At 37.5% G+C, this 19,699-nt stretch overlaps 1 protein-coding gene across 1 annotated transcript; it reads left to right on the top strand.

Moving 5' to 3' along the window:
* Positions 1-257: 257 nt before the first annotated feature.
* On the top strand, positions 258-19,412 carry LOC123554028 (NFX1-type zinc finger-containing protein 1-like). Its single transcript, XM_045343867.2, has 3 exons — positions 258-363; positions 10,299-16,600; positions 16,759-19,412. The coding sequence occupies exons 2-3, from the start codon at positions 10,594-10,596 to the stop codon at positions 16,956-16,958; spliced, it is 6,207 nt and encodes a 2,068-aa protein (XP_045199802.2). The 5' UTR covers positions 258-363; positions 10,299-10,593; the 3' UTR covers positions 16,959-19,412.
* The last annotated feature ends 287 nt before the right edge of the window (positions 19,413-19,699 follow it).

The following is a 19,699-nucleotide window of genomic DNA, read 5'->3' as shown; positions in this document are numbered from 1 at the left end:
ATCTATCCGTTTGCATGTTTTAGTGCGCCTTACAGGTGCGAAGCCCGAAATTGAATATCATTCCAGTTAATATAAGGTCGGGAATTCTCGAATTATAATTATCCCCTTTCGGGTTTGTTTGTTTGTCAATGCCGGTATTGGCTCACCTCCTTTGTCGAGGATATATTCGTAGAATTTTGAAACCTTTTCAATCCCTTATATATAGAATACCCATGTAAGTTATTTTTCATATTCGCTAGGGCCTCTCTCTGCTCAGTTTTCATTACAACGCAAAATAACAGACCGAAGTCTTCGCAGTTTAATTCGTGTAGATATCACTACTCGGAGAACTTCTTGGAACTGTGGAATATAAATATATATTATGTAAGTTGATGTACATTTTTTTAAAATGTGAAACGGAAATTAATACCAGAGATAAAAAGGATAGATAACCGGTGCCAGGGAACGTGAGGGATGTTGCACATTTCATTACCTGTTATGAACTATGTTGCTTGGTTGATAGATAAAAAGTAAAATGTACGCACCTCGATAGCCTAGTGGTAGAGCGTCCGCCTCGAACCATACCAAAGACGCGAAAATGGTACCAGTAGCTCCCTTGCTTGGCGCTCAGTATTAAAAGGGAAACTGGCCAGCCTCTATTCTCTCATGCTCTCGACAAGATAAGATTCCAGCGAATTGGTGCTTTGCATCTGGCACGTGAAAGAAGCAGGGAAGCAAGGGAGCTACTGGTACCATTTTCGCTCAGAATCGACCTAAAATAAATCAGTATAAACTATTTAAAGTAAAATGTAAGGGAAAATAACCATGCGGATGTGAAGTGGCGGAGACATTGGAGCCAGTGAATACAATAGGTGTAAACATATTGAATGCGCGAATAGGATTTACTGGCTCCTTTTTTTCGTTGGAGTCGGCACCGGTTGATAGTGCAAGATACAGAAAACGCCCCAATGCCAGAAGCTTGTATAGAAGCAGGGGATCGAACTCGCGAGCCCAGGTTCGATAGTCAGATAGTGTTACCACTGGACTACTGCGTCCGCTCTCTTATGGTCTGGAATGTCGAAATTCGGTCGACGGTTTCGAGAATATATTGCGGATCGTATTAACCGAGTCTGTATTGCGTTGTATTCTTTCAAAGAATCTTTTTGTAGATTTTTATTTTTAAAAACGATCCTGCCTTTCTAGACGCAGTTTACCTAAATAACTGATGGCGCGTGTGCCTGTCTGTCCTTCTTGTTATATTTCGTGCCCGAAGCATAATTTAAAAACCATTTAAGATACTGATATAAACCTGGCAAACAGGTAGGTGGCGATGAGACTGTGCAGAAATCGGGTCGGTAGGTAAAGGTAAGGTCACAAATTAAGCTCAGCAGTCAAACCTGGCCTCATATTTCGTGTTTGGAGCGTAATTTGAACTTCATTCAAGATTTCGAAGTGGCATATAGGGTGGGCCGGTTGTCTAGTTTAGACTGTTCATCCAGAGCGGGTGGGACTCGACTCCCGGTCCAGGCTCAGGAAATGTACTGGGATGCCCTTCAGCGCCTCCTACCAAACTAAGAGACCAGTACTGGTTCTTCCTAGGAAAAACTCAGGCTGTCTCTCTGCAAATAGGTGGGCTAAGTTAGCCGGACATGACCGTATCTAAAAAGATTTTCTCTAACTGCTCTCTATCTCTGTTCTTAATCTGTTTTTCTCGCTCTGTCTCTCTGGTCAAATTGTCCTATGTCTGTACTGGCAGAGGGTGAGTTTGGCGTCCTAAATGGCTGCCTTTTTACCTTTGAACGTGTTTTTAATGAAAAGGGTGTCATATAAATCTGGTAATAATACTAATTCCGGTAAGTCACTGTGTCGAGCGGATGAAGCGGGTAGACTCTAGTAGCTTAAATGTTAGGGTAACAAATTTAGCGTAACTGTCAAATCTGTCCGTCATATTTCGTTTCCGGAGCAAACTAGCATTTTAGCTTTAAACTTGGCAGGTAGATAGATGGCGATGCAGAGCGTATGAACTGTAGAACAAAGGTTAAGGTCACAATTGAGCTCATGGGTCAAGTCTGACCGTCATATTTCATGCCCGGAGCATAACTTTACAACTATTCAAGCCTGGAAAACAGTTAGGTAGTAAGGTAACGATGTACAAAGTGCAAGAATACTATTAAAGGCACAAAAAGCATATTTTGGGACTGGGCTTAATTTGGGGGTAGGTGAGGTTTCGGTGGATGTGGGGGTGGGGGTAATTAGTTTCTATCACCGCCGCCACCGCCCGCAAAAAAATTAAATTTTACTTCCTTCTGCTTTGGAGTTCACTATATAAATGACATGCGATGAATAAAGTATAACGATTACGCCTTATAAAACATTCTAAAGGCAATATGCCAATTAAATACTCTTGATATCTGTTATCAGATAAAACTTCGGGGGTTTTCTCAAATTGTCTGAATGTTATTTAAATAGCACTTTAAACTTCATGTGAATTAGAGGTTTGGTGTCCAATATCATTCAATGATCATCATACATATTTTAATGGGACTGTGAATTGAGATATATTTTTCATTTACAATCAGATGTGTTTCCACCCCTAAACTAATACAGCCAAACAGAATAGACTCCAAATTGTTGTGCCAGTCATTGGACACTGTTTTCTTACTGGCTGAAAAAGCAGTTATTTTGCTGCGTCAGTCAGTCCGTCTGTAACAGATTAAATGTCAAGGTCCCAGTTAGAAGTTTCCGCTTTTGGCCAAATTTCGTGTCCAGTCTATAGATTTTTTAGCTCGACTATACGAAGTATGGAGAGCTATCCTACTCGACCTTGCGTCGGCGTCCTTCCGCGTCCGCACTTTGGTTAAAGTTTTGATGCACTTTCTCTTTATCTTTGTTATTACTTGATAGATTTACTTCAAACTTAAAATAGTTGTTCCTCATCATCACCCACATCATATGGCACCAGGGTCATAATTCATAATTCTGGCACCAATATTTCATGAATTTTCCCCCCTTTTTTTCTAAGAATTTCATTAAAGTTTTGGTGCACTTTCACTTTATCTCAGGTATTACTAAATGGATTTGATTCAAACTGAAAGTAGTTGTTCCACATCATATGACACAAGGTCCATAACTCTGGTTTGAATATTTAATGAATTATCACCCCCAACCCTTTTACTTGAAATTTCGGGTTAAAGTTTTGATGCACTTTTACTCTCTCTCAGTTATTACTAATGGATTTGATTCAAACTTAAAATAGTTGTTCAACATCATCACTCGCATCATATGACACAAGGGCCATAACTCTTGCGCCAGTATTTCATGAATTATTTACCCTTTTTACTTATAATTTCAGGTTAAAGTTTTGATGCACTTTCACAATATCTTAGTTGTTACTGAATGGATTTGATTCAAACTTAAAATAGTTGTTCCACCTTATCACCCACATCATATGACACAAGGTCCATAACTCTGGCACCAATTTTTCATGAATTATGCCCCCTTTTATTTAGAATTAAAGGTTAATTTTGATGTATCTTCACCATATCTCAGTTATTACAAAATGGATTTGATTCAACATGACACAAAGTGCATTTTCATCACCCTTGCATCAATAGTTCATGAATTATGCCCCTTTTTTGCTTAGAATTATACTTCTTTAATGTTTTGATACACTTGATCCTTATCTCTCTTATTACTTAATACTTTTGACACAGACTCAAGCTGTTATTACATACTCGTTTCTATTCCCCGTTAAGTTACACTGGTACCGGAAACGTCAATATTTTTCCATACACTGACGCCTGAATTTCATATCGGGTGCGTGACGTAATTCAGTGTGTGTTGTTGCACTATTTTTTTCTATTTAGTTCAGTATTGTCAATCCTTTTCAGGCTATTGAACAAATTTATGATATTTTCATTATATTTATACGTGTAGATGTGTATGTAATAAAAAGGTTATCTTTGCATCGGGAAATAAGCACTCTTTCTTTAGCGGAAGAATATTGCGCTCCTAAAGTCGCGCAGTATTTCCGCTGAAGAACTCGTGCATATTTCCCGATACAAACTTTTTATGCATGGATAGTATTCAAATAATTAAGCATAAACATATATTATTGTCCGTAAGTATTGGCCAGGCACTCATAAATCTTCGCCAATATTTTTGGGCGTTTTCGATATTTTACGCGATATTTGTATCCTGAAGATATCTGCATTAATTAAAATAACCGATATAGTTAATAAATGGCACGGAAACGTTCCGACTTCTACGCACGTTACCATGGGTTCGAATTCAGTTCCGGCCGTTCTTTTTTAATTCAATGTAATTTAATTGTGTCATATTACTTGTGTTTATTTTATTTTCCGATTCATATCACATTTATTGTGTACTGACGCCAGTTCCTTGAATTGTCCTTTGAATGAACGAACACATGTCTGGTCCTGAATTTTTAGTCGACATTTTATAGAACGGTTTACTGACATGTACGTAAGAGAATGTTGAAAAGTAGTGTATTTCTATTAATAAATGAACAATAAATCATGAAAAATGTGAAATTTTCCCGTTTATTATGTTTACAGATAAAATAGAAAAATATATTGTCAGACAAGGCCCTCGAACCCACAACCCTGAGATTGGTTACTGAACGCTTTGTCCTCACAGCTATATCAGCACATGCAACTTGACGTTAAGGTCCGAACACCGAAATTAATTTACGGAAACACACGGAATATTCATGAATGTCAGGCCAGTACTTACGGACACTATCACTAGACAATTATACAATATGCCTTTTGAAAGACACAGACCTCTAGCTCAAAGGTCAAGGTCTCACTTAGTGGCAAAATTATATACCCAAACTTTTCTTGAACGGTCTTTAAGTGTTGTATGTATGATAGTTTTGCACACAAATGATCATATCATAGCTACAAAATATGTCGTTATTATGTCGCGTACTAGACCCATACGCCTAGCTGGGGCATCCGTGTCCCATGGTCACTCAAAACGACATCCATTTTTGCGATAGAGAGCAAGTTAGTATCTCAGTAACTGTTACTACACATGCTGTCATAATTAAACGAAAATTCACACTTGGCCTTTGCCATCGTAATTCCAAGTTCATAATTCCAAGAGGGTGACATAGGGTCCTTAACACTTGCTACCATACATTTTTTATTTACTGTATTTTCGTTGTTTGATTTTGTTTCTTTGAATCTCCTGTAGACATGTAGACAGAAAACTTTTCTACCCACCTTCCCTTATTAACCCCTACCTCTGAAAAGTGTGTTTAGGGTGTTTAGGGTTCACGTGGAAGCTCTGTAATCCCCCTGTACCTCATTTCGTCTGTCCGTGACCATAACATTATATGCATTCCCAATTTTGATTTTATTCAAACTTGGAACGAGTGCTCATTACATGACTGCGAAGTGTAATGCATAGAATGCCTCTTTATATCTCCAAGCACTTTGTCAGGAGTGGTCTAAAGAGTATCAAGATTTCACTTCCTTGTTTGAGCCAAAAAAGTTACTCAAATGCGATTTTATTTAAATCGATACATATATGTATCATAAGCTCGTAGTGAAGAGAGTCCAGGAAGGTTTACAAATAATGCACTTTTTCCGGAAACTTTCTTTTAGTTGATACAGCATATTTCTGTCCTTAAGGCTTTGGTCATCAGTTTCAAAAGGGTCTTAAAATTTTTCATTTTCTTTACGGGTCATAGCTTTACGGGATTTGTTCCTACGCATTTATTTTAACTTTGATAACTATTTTTGTTGTACAATAAATATTTTACAGGATTGAATAGACTTATTGAATGAATATTTTGTAGAGATAGACCCTAACATTTTCATTGATAGAAATACATTAAATAAAGTCTAGAAATTGATTTCCAAGTCCTTGAAATTAACAAAAATGATTTCACAAATGTGCAATGTATGATAGTTTTGCTAATATCAATAACAGAAATTTTAATATTTAATTCAAAGTTGTGATCCGTAAAGAATGTCAACTCTTGCCTTGGGCTAGTACTTTAAAGTAGAGATATTTATTAGTTTACTTCCCTTGCAATTACACAATAGAGTAGAAAACGAAAACGGTTTTAAACACAATAATATACATTTTTGCACAACAAAATCGTTTAGGATTTATTAATATGTGTTTGATTTAACCCTGAACCACTGGTTCCTATGATTTTGTCAACTTACTTATGGTAAAAAATAACTTTTAACAAGCCGATAATAAAATGAAATACCAGTAAGTATTTTATAGTGCAGATAATACAGTTTTGCTTGTATCGAAATGTCACAATAGAAGCACTTTTGTAATACAGAACACCTGGTAGGATTAGTAAAGGTGCAATTATATTGATCTCTTTTTCCTATGCCTATATTTTGGTACATTAAACACATGTTCTGTTGTACAAAAATGTTTTATGGGATTGAATACAAATACGAAAATATTCTATAATTATAAAACACATATTTTTAGCTCACCTGTCACAAAGTGACAAGGTGAGCTTTTGTGATCACGCGGCGAGCGTCGTCCGTCGTCCGTCCGTGCGTCCGTAAACTTCTGCTTGTGACCACTCTAGAGGTCACTTTTTTCATGGGATCTTTATGAAAGTTGGTCAGAATGTTCATCTTGATAATATCTAGATCAGGTTCGAAACTGGGTCACGTGCGGTCCAAAACTAGGTCAGTAGGTCTAAAATAGAAAATCCTTGTGACCTTCCTTAGAGGCCATATTTTTCAATTGATCTTCATGAAGATTGGTCAGAATATTTCCTTGATGCTATCTAGGTCAAGTTTGAAAGTGGGTCACGTGCGGTCAAAAACTAGGTCAGTAGGTCTAAAAATAGAGAAACCTTGTGACCTCTCTAGAGGCCATACTTTTCAATGGATCTTCATGAAAATTGATCAGAATGTTTACCTTGATGATATCTAGGTCAAGTTCGAAACTGGGTCAACTGCAGTCAAAAACTAGGTCAGTAGGTTTAAAAATAGAAAAACCTTGTGACCTCCCTAGAGGCCAGATTTTTCAATGGATCTTCATGAAAATTGGCCATAATGTTCACTTTGATGATATTTAGGTCAAGTTCGAAACTGGGTCAATTGCGGTCAAAATTTAGGTCAGTAGGTCTAAAAATAGAAAATCCTTTTGACCTCCCTAGAGGCCATATTTTTCGATGGATCTTCCTGAAAATTGGTCAGAATGTTCATGTCACGGTATAGGACTTGAATATTAAAACGGGGAGAAAATGTGTAGGCGGCAGGGTAGCTCAGTCGGTAGTGCATCGGAACGGTATTCCGAGGCCCCGGGTTTGAGTCCCGGTCTGGCTGCACATTTTTCTCACCCTGTGACATTTGGCACCCAACGTGGGGCCGTGACGGCATTACATTGGTTAGTCTCCGACGCCTGTAATTGCTTATATATAAAGTACCCGCTGAAATTCGAGGACGAATTTCAAAATGGTTGGGAAATATGTCATGGTATAGGACTTGAATATTAAAACGGGGAGAAAGTGTGTAGGCGGCAGGGTAGCTCAGTCGGTAGAGCATCGAAACGGTACTCCGAGGCCCCGGGTTCGAGTCCCGGTCTGGCTGCACATTTTTCTCACCCTGTGACATTCACCTTGATGATATCTAGTTCAAGTTTGAAACTGGGTCACATGCCATTAAAAACTAGGTCATTAGATCAAATAATAGAAAAACCTTGTGACCTCTCCAGAGGCGATATTTATCATGGGATCTGTATGAAAATTGGTCAGAATATTCGTCTTGATGATATCTAGGTCAAGTTTGAAACTGGGTCAACTGCGGTCCAAAACTAGGTCAGTAGGTCTAAAAATAGAAAAACCTTGTGACCTCCCTAGAGGCCATATTTTTCGATGGATCTTATGAAAATTGGTCAGAATGTTCACCAGATGGTGGACTTGTGAAATCGCCTTTTGTCCATGGTCTGTCCTTCCGTCTGTTAACATTTTTTGTTATGGCATCTACTCTGAAACTACTTGGTGGTTTTCAATGAAACTTAGCCACAATGAACTGGGTTGCGTGTGGACAGGTGAGCGATACAGGACCAGCATGGTCCTCTTGTTTCAAAACATTACACGCCACACATACCTAGGTTACCTTAAAAACTTTGTAAAAGAATTGATACAAATATTGTGGCATGCACCGCATTACCTTCGTAATCAACGTTACGAGATATAAAATGTTACATACTGCACTTTCATGTTTCGGTCATAACATTTTTCATCCTTATCTTTGCTTTAAACCACGTATTAATAGCATCCACAATATTGTGGTGTGAGTGCTCATTTTCATCTATTTATCTTTAAAGTCAAGGCCACGTGTAGTAGGAAGAATAAGATACGTTGTACTTTCTTGTTGTCATAATTATTATGCCTCCTTTCGCAGACGATGGGGTTGTACTGTTTTGCTCATTGTCGGTCTGTCGATCGGTTGCTTTCCGACCAATCACAAGAGAATGCTTGGTCTCACAATAGTCAAACTTCATAGAGTGACTGCCTGTGGTTAGTAGATGGCCCATATTAAACCAAAAGTCAAGATCACAGAAACGGTTTCCGCTCAATAAAGAACGTTTTGGCAAACGGCCGGTAAATTTATATGAAACATGCCAGATACCTTAGTTTGAGGATCAGTTGATCAAATGTCAAAGACATAGTGATCTGGAGACTGAAAAATATTTGATTTAATACGTAAAGGACGTTTTAGCATATAGTCGTCAGAACTCATAGGATTATTTCTTGTGGTCAGTAGATGGCAAAATTTGTTTTAGGGCCAGTAGGTAAAAGGTTAAGGTCCCACTAACCTCGAGAATAAAACCATTTCAGCTGAAAAACCAAAGCAGATCATTGACTAATGTTTTTTAACGTCATATAATTATTGTTAGTGGTCAACAGATGACCAATAATGTTTCACGGCCAATAGGTCGAAGGTCAAGATCACCGTGACCTTGAACTGAAAATGGTTTCAGTTCGATATCTTAAGCACTTCTGGGCTTTCTAATTTCATAGAATTATTCCTTGTGGTCAGGAGATGACTCCTGTTGTTTTGGGGTCAATACCTCGATGGTAATGGTCGCAGTAACTTTGAGATTGAAAATATTTCTGATCAATTATCGTAGAAAGGGTGATTGTCTGTAGTCAGTAGATGACACTTGTTTTTTAGTTCATTTAGTCAAAGGTCAAGGTCACAGCATACGAAATTACATATACAGTTGCCTCCGACAGGCCATCTTAGGTGCATATGCTACCCCAAACAAAGTTTTTTCCTCTATCTTATGTACTCTGTATATTCTTTTGTATCCACCATACATATCCGTTCTAACCCGCCCTCATTACACACAAACCAGGAAGTATTTGTTCAGCTTTCTTACGTAACTTCATACAGTGTCTCAGTATCCAAATAAACCATCATCTGACTGTCTTCTCCCAACTGAACGCACCATTTCACTGTTACTGCACACGCGTTTTGCTTTTGTTCACTTTTCTTAACAATGTTTCATAGAATCCCCCTTATACACCCTTTGTAACATTCACTTCGTTCGTTTTCCATTTCCATACACTGCATCCATCTGCATCCTTCTGTTAGCTATTTTCATCACTTCTTTTCTTTTTAATTTCTAACATTTTTGTCCATACAATAACTGCAACTTCTGAAAACAACTTATAAGGAAGTACAGTACGAGAATGCAAAAGTGATACTATACTATGATATTTGTATTCTGTTTGGTTGTTCGGTTTGGAGTCACATCGACACGATTTATGTCATAAAGCGGTATTTCCAGCTTTTGATGATAGAAGAAGACCTAGATGCCCCTCCGAACATTGTTTAAGGCGTGGGTAGGCACCTGGGTAGAATCACAGACATTCTTTAAGCCAGATGGATGGCATTCTCACATTAAGATGTTCTCATATGGTAATGAAAGAGATCATCTTACAGTTATGCATAACTTATATTTACATTCATCCATTAAGTGAAAAGTTTCAAAGAATTTGAGTGTGATGGACCATCTTTCTCAAAAGCACAAGTATGTAAAGTCTTCTTCAAGTGTGGCATGAAGTTTGTGCTTTTATATGCACACAAAAGACAATTCTAACACATTTGTTTCCAGCATAGTTTCTTTACCACATTGTAGCTGGCTAAATTTACGTTTAAATGTTTCAGGTTTTTTTTCCTTCTATTCGTATTGATTGTTTTATGAAATCAAGGAAGTAATGAACAAATACGCATACTAAACCGAACGTTATATGTAATTCTATTTATGAGGAAACAGTCTATATTTTACTTTTTCAGTTTACCCATTCACAGATCAAGAAAAGTACACAGCATTACCAAACAAAACGAAATATCAAATGAACGAAATCGAAGTTCAGACAGACTATGGCAGACAAAAACAAAATAATTGGAAACTAGTGCATTAGCGGATGGTATATATAAGTTCTTCTAATACATCTTAATTGAAAGAACGTCTGAGAGCGTGTAGGTAGAATTTAAGATAAGCATTGCTACATAAGTCAGTTCGCACACAAAGAAACAGCAAAGGACATGAGCTTCTCGCACACCACAAAGGCAATCAAAGAATACGCATATGGAAACAATAGAAATGTCAGTGGATAATCCCATTGTATCAAAATCAGATTCAAAGGGTGACGGGATTTATTGTTCTGCAACGAGTGAAAACATAGAAGGTGCTCTTGCTTCTAGTCTACCCGAAACGGATATACAGATACAGAAGAAACCTGGCGAACCATATACGGTGAAAAGGCAACATAAATGGCAGGTGGCAGAAGCGGCAAATATGTCCTCAGAGATTGAGTCCGAAACGATAGAAACTATACATTCTAAGAAGTCAACCGAAACAACTGGGCCTGATGTGGTACAATCGCGCCGAACTTTCGGGTCTTCATGGCGGGGTCGTAAAGTTCAGTTGCAGTCATGGTCATCAAAAGAATTGTCAGTCAATACGAGAGCTGACAGTTTGCGAAGCAGTTCATACGGACAAACTATGAATAAACGCACCAGCCAAAAATTGGAAGTCCGACAAAAACAAACACGCTCTGACCAAGCTGATTGGCGTTCTAGACCAAGTAATGACACTTTTGAATTTCAAGACGAGGAAATTATGTCAGATCTTTCAGATGAAGACTATATTCTAGATTCAATGCTTACTAGTACAGAAAAGCTATTATTGGATATGAAAAAACCTAAACGTGCACAAATAGACAGTAATTCAAACATTGCAAATATTGAAGAAAAACGGAAACATCTGACAAATGAGTCAAAGAAACAACGCCAAAACTCCCACGATATCATTCAAGCTGAGAAAAGAAGTGGTATGAAATTGAAATTTAGTAAGACGTTATCAATGAAGAAACTTACAGGAAAAGATTCAAAATCAGTACTTACAGAATTAACAAAGTCCGATGTTGCATTGAAAGATTGCATTGACAAGTCAAGGGAAGACAATGATTATCTTGAATTATTTTTGGACATTCTTGCAAAGGCGTTTGTTTGCGACGCATTTCCAAACGCAATGATAATGTTATATGAAACGTTAAAAGAAAACAGGTTTTTCGACGCTTTGGTATTGTTTCTTATTGATCTCCAAGATCGTATAGCAGATACGACAAACATTTCAAAGTATGAAAAAGTATTGAAGGACATCCTAAGTATAATTGTTTCACAGATAACAAGAAATCCGTCATCGGTTACTGTCTTTTCGAGAGTTTATACCGCCTTGGGGCAGATTATTAACGAAATGAAAGAATTAGAAGATTATGTTCTGAATGAAGAAATACAGGATAGATTCACGTTGTTTTCAGAACGAAAGAAAGCAGCCGAAAAGATGTTGAAATCGTCCTTGAGGGCAAAAGACAAAAATCAGCCACCCGAAGATTTTAGAATTATACAGGTTACACCAGGTGCAAACGAAATAAGAGGTGATGTTCAACCGTTTCTTAGACCTAACAAGATAGAAGGAGAATACGAGGACTTGGATCATTATTTAGACGTACAATTCCGGCTTTTGCGGGAAGATTTTGTTGGACCTCTTCGTGAAGGAATCTCGGAGTACATAAGAAAAAACATGGTCAAACAAACTGGTAAAGGACATCAGAAATGGAATTCCGATATCAAGATCTACAACGCGAGGATCTATTCGCCAATCGTCACTGAGCATGGCTTTTGTTACCAAATGAAGCTAGAGATGACACCACTCATTCGCAGAACAAACTGGTCTGTAAGCAAAAGGCTTATTTACGGATCTTTGGTGTGTTTAACTGAAGACGAATTTTCAACTTTTACGCTAGCCACGGTTGTAGGAAGAGACGAGGAGGATATTAAACGCGGTCTTTTCACCATACAGTTAGATGGAACCATTAGTTCTGTGGATTTGTTACATAAAGTTTTTAAAATAGCAGAAACATCTGCATATTTTGAATCTTATAAACATGTTCTCACGGGCCTCCAAGAAATAAGGACAGGTGATATGCCTTTCGAAAAATACATCGTGCATTGTGAAAGTAAAGTAGACAAACCTGCGTATCTTACCTCGGAGACTACGTACGATCTTCGACCTTTAGTCGAACAACAAAAAAAGATCGTTGCTCAACGAAGATTACCAGACCTTGATGTAGCAAGGGCGCATGAAGGGTTCGATCAGGCTTTACAACAACTGCAACAAGTGAGTCAGCCCGATTTTAGTCTGAAGTCAGATATAGCAAAGTGTGTCAATATTTTAGATACTGATGGATGGCCAGCTAAGGAATGTCTTCATTTAGATGAATCCCAATACGAAGCAGTTCAAACAGCTTTGACAAAGGAATTTGTAATAATACAAGGACCACCAGGAACAGGAAAGACTTACATTGGATTACAAATTGCCAGAGCGCTTTTGCATAATAGGAGTCAATGGATAGGATCTCCGCATGAAGATGCAAGTGTTAAACCTATGTTAATAGTGTGTTACACGAATCACGCTCTAGATCAGTTTCTTGAAGGAATTCATAAGTTTTTCAAAGGAGACATTTTACGAGTCGGCGGAAGGAGTAAAAGCAACATCATGGAGCGATGCAACCTGAAACGATACCGACAATGTTTTGCAGATAGACGCACAGCACTTGGAAAACTCCAACAGACGCGATTGGAGACAAAGCAAGAACTGGATCAACATTCACAAGATGTATCCCTTTGGGCAAAATCTCTCGAATTGTACCAGAGTGAAATAATTCATGAAAACTATCTGTTCAATGAAATGAGTAGACGCTTTTACAACAACCTTAGGAGAAGAGGAGGAGACAGAAATTCGTGCATTGCAAAATGGCTAGGTATCGCTGCCATTATTGCAAATGTGAAAAGGAAAAGCAAGGATGGGAAACTAACACGTGAGTTAGAGCAGCTGTTTGTTAAAGTAGAAGATGAACTCACTGAAAGAAGAAACTATATTCGTGGGGATGACAGCGAAGAAAATTATAAGATATCTGAAAGAGAAAAGTCTGTAGTCAAACAAATTCGCAAGAAAACAATAGCATTTTTTGTCGAAGATATTGTCATTCCAGACACTGTTAAAAATAAGGAGGAAATACGGAAACTGAAAACAGAAAAGGACTTCAGAAGACATTTGAAGAGTATCGTACAGGCAAAAATTACCTCACAAGACGTGATGAGCCAAGACGAAGCAAACCGAATAGGAGATATATGGCGTATCGACTATAATGATAGATGGCGACTTTATCGCATGTGGTTAAAACAGTTATGTAGCAGCATCTACAGTAAAATTGAAAGTAAAAGAGTAGATTACGAGGCGGCATCAGAACGATACCGTGACGCATCTCTTGAGGAAGATAAAGAAATAATGAGAACTGCATCTGTCATCGGAATGACGACATCCGGTGCGGCTAAATATCAGTCTGTTTTAAGAGAAATAGAACCAAAAATAATCATTGTTGAAGAAGCTGCTGAGGTCCTTGAAGCGCATGTAGTTGCAACTCTAAGTAGAGGTTGTGAACATCTTATTCTGATTGGAGACCACAAACAACTTAGGCCTAACCCAACTGTACACAGACTAGCTGTCCGTTACAATTTAAATATATCACTGTTTGAAAGAATGGTCGAAAATGGAATCAAGTTCAACACCTTGGAATTACAACACAGAATGCGGCCGGAAATTGCAGGGGTTATCAGGCACATTTATCATGAGCTGAAAGATCATGACAGTGTAAAGTCATATCCCAGTGTCAGAGGTATCTCCACCAATATGTTTCTAATACACCATGAACAGCCAGAAGAAAATAACGAAGATATTAGAAGTTATTCGAATCTCCACGAAGCACTTTTTGCTACAGCATTGTGCCGCTATCTTGTACTACAAGGCTACAACAAAGAACAGATAACGGTTTTGACTACATACACAGGTCAATTGATGTGCTTACGAAAACACATGCCATTTGATGAATTTGAAGGAGTGAGAGTTACAGTTGTTGACAACTATCAAGGAGAGGAAAATGATTTCGTGATTCTTTCACTCGTGCGGAGCAATCAAGACAGCAAAATAGGGTTTTTAAAAACAGATAATCGTATATGTGTCGCACTGTCAAGGGCTAAAATCGGATTTTATGTCATAGGAAATTTTGTTCAACTCGCCGCAAATTCAAGTTTATGGAAGACGATAGTTGAAGATATGAAAGAAAAGGGGAAAATCGGGGATCGGTTGAAGTTGTATTGCCAAAATCATCCAACAGACGACGCAGTAGTCGCCCGCGAAGGCAAAGACTTTCAAAAGGCTCCTAATGGCGGATGTTCTAAGAAATGTGAAGCAAGGTTAAACTGTGGACATGTATGTCAAATGTTTTGTCATGTTGCAGACACAGAGCATATACAATACCAATGTAGAAAGCCGTGTAAGAGAGTGATCTGTAACGATCACAAGTGCCCAGACGACTGTTACCAAACGTGTAGACCTTGTCAAGTTCCTGTCATCAAGATTATTCCTGCATGCAAACACGAACAGAGTGTTCAGTGCTTTTTAGATCCAAATGAGTTTGTTTGTCTGATGCCATGTGAAGGCAGCTTACCGTGTGGCCATAAATGCACCGAAGTTTGTGGAAATCCACATACAAAAAAATGCAAAGTAGAAGTTAAACGGATATTGCCATGCGGTCATACTATCTCAATTGAGTGCTATCGAAGAAAAGAGGCCATTGAATGCAATTCACCGTGCCAGACGCTGTTGAAATGTGAACATTTTTGCGAAGGTACTTGCGGACAGTGCTTTAGGGGACGGGTACATATACCATGTAAACAAAGTTGTAAACGAATTTTGGTATGCGGCCATGAATGCAGTGATTTCTGTAGGAATTGTCCACCTTGTAAAGCAAAATGTGAGAACAGGTGTATACATAGCGTATGTCAAAGTAACTGCGGCAAACTTTGTGTACAGTGTCAAGAGTCGTGTGAATGGAACTGTGTGCATTTTCAGTGTAACAAGCTGTGCTCCGAACCATGTGACAGACCGAGATGTAACGAACCGTGTCAAAAATTATTGCCGTGTAATCATCCTTGTATGGGGTTATGTGGCGAACCATGTGCGGAATTCTTCTGCAGAAAATGTGACATTGAAACAGTCACAGAACTTTTATTTGGTGACGAAGATGACCCAAATGCAAGATTCGTTTATCTTGAGGACTGTGGGCATAATATTGAATCAAAAGCTATGGATACGTACATGGACATGAAAGACGAAGAGCAAGCTGTCCAGCTGAAAGGTTGTCCACGATGTAAAACACCAATACGAAGGTGTTTACGTTATGGTACCGTTATAAAAGAAAGTTTACATCAAATTGAAAGGGTAAAACAAGCTAATCGAAACAATTTATCCGTTGATAGTCTTAAAACAGCACTTATAGACACATTTAAGTCCGACCCGGTGTACACAGAAATAGAAAGGGACCCATATTTGAAGCATACATGGAAATATTCTTCTTTCGAAGAGCGTTGTTCGCCTTTTAAGGAAAATTCCAGAGAGCGTTACAAAGAACATTATATGAAGTGGAGATGCATTAAAGTACTTTACGCCAGATTAAATAGGTACAAGAAGGAAATGTGCTCAGAGGATCAGATAACTGCTATCCAGAATCAGCGTGTATGTTTCGATGCAGCGGTGGAAGTCATTAATAAAATGGAACGGCAAACAAGCAAGAGACTTGTCAGCTCAGAATGCGAAGGTGACCTTATCTTGTTTTTCTCCAATCTATGTGAGCAGATACTTACTAAAAGAGATACTTTTTCTGAGCAGGAATTTGAAGACTATCAAAGAGAGGTACAACGAGGAAATAACTACATCAGATTCCTAACAGTAAAAGAAGCAGTGAGCGTTGCAGGCAAGACAGAAGATGCCATGGAGCATATGCAAAGGATAAAAGATATATTACTGGAACCGGAAAGGTACACAGATGAAAGGGCATATCAGGTGAAACAAGAATTTGACAGACTGACTGAGCTTACAAAGATAGATGGACTGGAAATCAGTGTAGGAGAACGGTTGGAAATAATTAAGTCGATGGGACTGTCAAAAGGTCATTGGTTCAAATGTCCAAACAGTAAGTATCTTTTAAACGTGCTTGCAAAAATTATCTTCATTTTAAGTAATCTGTAACGAGAACATGCGACATCTGAAATTATGAATTTATGTATTTTAATATGTATTGACGTGTTTGCAGGTATATATGTCACAAATTGTTTCAATGATGTATTTTAGATCACATTTATGCTATCGGGGAATGTGGTGGGGCAATGGAACGCGGACGGTGTCCAGAATGCAAAGAAGAAATTGGCGGTGAGCAGCATCGACTAACAGATGGGAACAAATTGGCCCCAGAGATGGATGGGGCAACATTCGCTGCATATTCAGAGGAGGCAAATAATATGGCGAACTTCGATTTGAATGATTTACTGTAGGAAAAGATACAGTACGATTACATCGTTTTAATCAAACTCAGATGAAAAACATCATAGTGTGCGTATGTAACTGAACATATTAGTGAGTGATTATTTCTGTCAGAAATTAAGCGATGTATGTGAAGTTCATTGACTTCGGCATACTCGAAGTCTGGCATACTCGAAGTCTTTTTTTCTGTATTTTTCTTATTCGGTCGTTTTAGATTTGCTATACAGAAATGGTAGTCTTAATAGAGTACTATTTATCTGCTGAACAATCTTTATATACCTATTTTTCTACCTACAAAGGTATAAGATTCATTTTTATTACTAGTAATTACAAAGTGATTTTATAAAACGCATGCATTTCATCCATATTTTTACCGACACAACTTGCAAGGTGTTTTTTGTAGAAGTCCATTTGATTTTTATACCCCTTCCCCCTTTGCAGGAGAGGGGGTATATTCCTTTTGTTCATTTTCGGTATAACAGTCGGCGGGTAGGCAATTCGTTTTCAGATCAATAACTACAGAACCTTTGGTATTAGATTAGTTAAATATCATAGGTTGATTGCTTGTGTTGCAATATTGTATCTGTTGTTTCTTGGGTCAGTAGGTCAAAGATCATGGTCACAGTAGCCTTGAAACTGGTCACTGAAAACGCTTTCCGCTCAATAAGCAAATACTGCTTTGGCCTAGAGTCGTCAGGACAAGGATGATTGCCTGCAAGGTCAAGATCACAGTGACCTTGAGATTGAAAACGGTCCCGAGTTATATATTTTTTTCTTTGATTATATAATACAATGTGACCAGTTTATCAGTTTAAAAGGTGTATGTGATCTGTATCAAGATTTGTGAAAAAGTCAGATATTTATTGTTCTGACCCTCTTGTAATGTATATTGATGTATTGAAATGTGAAAAAGGTACACTTAGTCTTAGTAAGTCATTTAGCAGTGACAGTATCAGATGGGTATTGCTTTATATGCATGTTTATATATAAGAGATATGAACGTTTAAACGGCTAACTGGTTATCCTCTCGAACGTCCGGTTATCGGTTAATCATCAACCCTAATTGTTTCCTTAAAACTCTAAATTTCATAAGAATAATCTTCTTGAAAAAAAACAACTCAATTCATCCAAATTCAAAATCCGGCAAGCATGAAATAGCTCGTACGATATGAAATGTGTTAATCGTAATCGCAGCACGTCAATACGTAAATGATTTATATTTTAAACATTTTACTGATTATAAATGATTATGAGTCGGCATCACGAACGATCATTTGAAACAAGTCAACACTTTACACCCTAAGCTTCAAACAGTAAAATAACTAACTGAAAGTATTTTTATTTTCAAAAATATTACACTATTAACTTTGTAAACAATCTAGTAATTGCATATATTTCTAAGGGTGGCCAAAATTAACTTTATTATGCCTCCTCCTATGAAAAACGTCTTGTAAAATTTGGTATGAATACACAATAACACATATATTTGAACTTTATTATTAATATACAAATGTAGTTGAAATTCGATTATCTCGAACTCGCATATCTCAAAATTCCCGCATTCTCGAAGACACGTGCACAAAATATAACATTTAGTCGAATTTCGGTTATCTCAAAATAATGTTTGATCTCTTGGAATTCGAAATGTCTTGAAAAAAAATAATCTAAAAAAAATACCGTCCCGCAGTAATAATAACATCTGAAGTAATAATATTTAACAGACGTACAGTTCTGCCGGAGCTAAAATGCTCATAGGACAAATACTATATTTGTAGCTGTTTTCCTGTTGAATAAATTGTCATGATGATATTTCTTTTCTGTTATAGGTGTTTACGAAACTAGAAATGCTCTGTACCATTTGTTTAGTGTGTTATGTAATTCTGTAGAGACTTACTGTCTGCAGAGTTTGAAATAAATTATTGATTTACATAAACTATTGTCTCCTGTTGAGAAGTAACTTTCTGCTTTTGTCGGTAACTTCTAATAGAAAACCAAATTAGATCACTGCACATTATTGAAACTATATTGATTTTATCAATGCATTTATCTTACGATCAAGTTTTCTGAAAACTGCCTTTTGTTCATCCATATAATAATCGATAACAAATCTTTCTTCTATTTACATCGTAACTCACACTAAATAAAGAAGTAGTTAGGACAGTTTTGTGTTCAGCCGTTGATTTACATTTTCTGATACAGCTGTACTGAAATGCAACCTTAAAGCTGGAGTGAATATTTATATACCTGTTTTTAAAAAGTACTATATTAGATGTTTGAAATTCCGCCTGTAAATTTTGTAGACATTAACGTTTATTATCGTTAATGCCATCTGTTTTTCCTTCCAAGGTTAAACATAATCTAACAGTAACGCACAAAAAAATTATTCAAAGTTCAATAATTCATTTAATACGTCTACATCAAACAGTACATGTTCTTACATGTATTATAATTAAAATTTGATAAATTGAAAATCGTTATCTATTTATTTTATACATGTACATACATATTCAATGGTGGCCCGGTGGTCAAGTGATAACACGCTTAACTGCCATTCCAGAGGTCCGGGGTTCGAATCCCGGTCCAGGCACTGGAAATTTCTGAGATGCTATCGGGTGTCTCAGCCGTTGATTTACATTTTCTGAAAGTCGGCTTCGTGTGTATCGGTGCTATACACCGTGCACTTTAAAGAACCAGACTGTCTATTTGCAAAGAGCTAGGTTAAAGGGACTGGCCTCCAGATAGTTCGACAACA

Source organism: Mercenaria mercenaria, chromosome 7 (genome assembly GCF_021730395.1).
Source record: "Mercenaria mercenaria strain notata chromosome 7, MADL_Memer_1, whole genome shotgun sequence".
NCBI classification, from domain to species: domain Eukaryota; kingdom Metazoa; phylum Mollusca; class Bivalvia; order Venerida; family Veneridae; genus Mercenaria; species Mercenaria mercenaria.
Note: the sequence above shows the minus strand (reverse complement) of the source record. Positions and strands in the feature narration are given on the sequence as shown.

Excerpts from the sequence above, each read along its gene's own strand:
- LOC123554028 (XM_045343867.2), top strand. The coding sequence starts at position 10,594 with ATGGAAACAATAGAAATGTCAGTGGATAATCCCATTGTATCAAAATCA. Across the intron at positions 16,601-16,758 it reads TTGGTTCAAATGTCCAAACA|ATCACATTTATGCTATCGGG; the intron begins GTAAGTATCTTT and ends GATGTATTTTAG.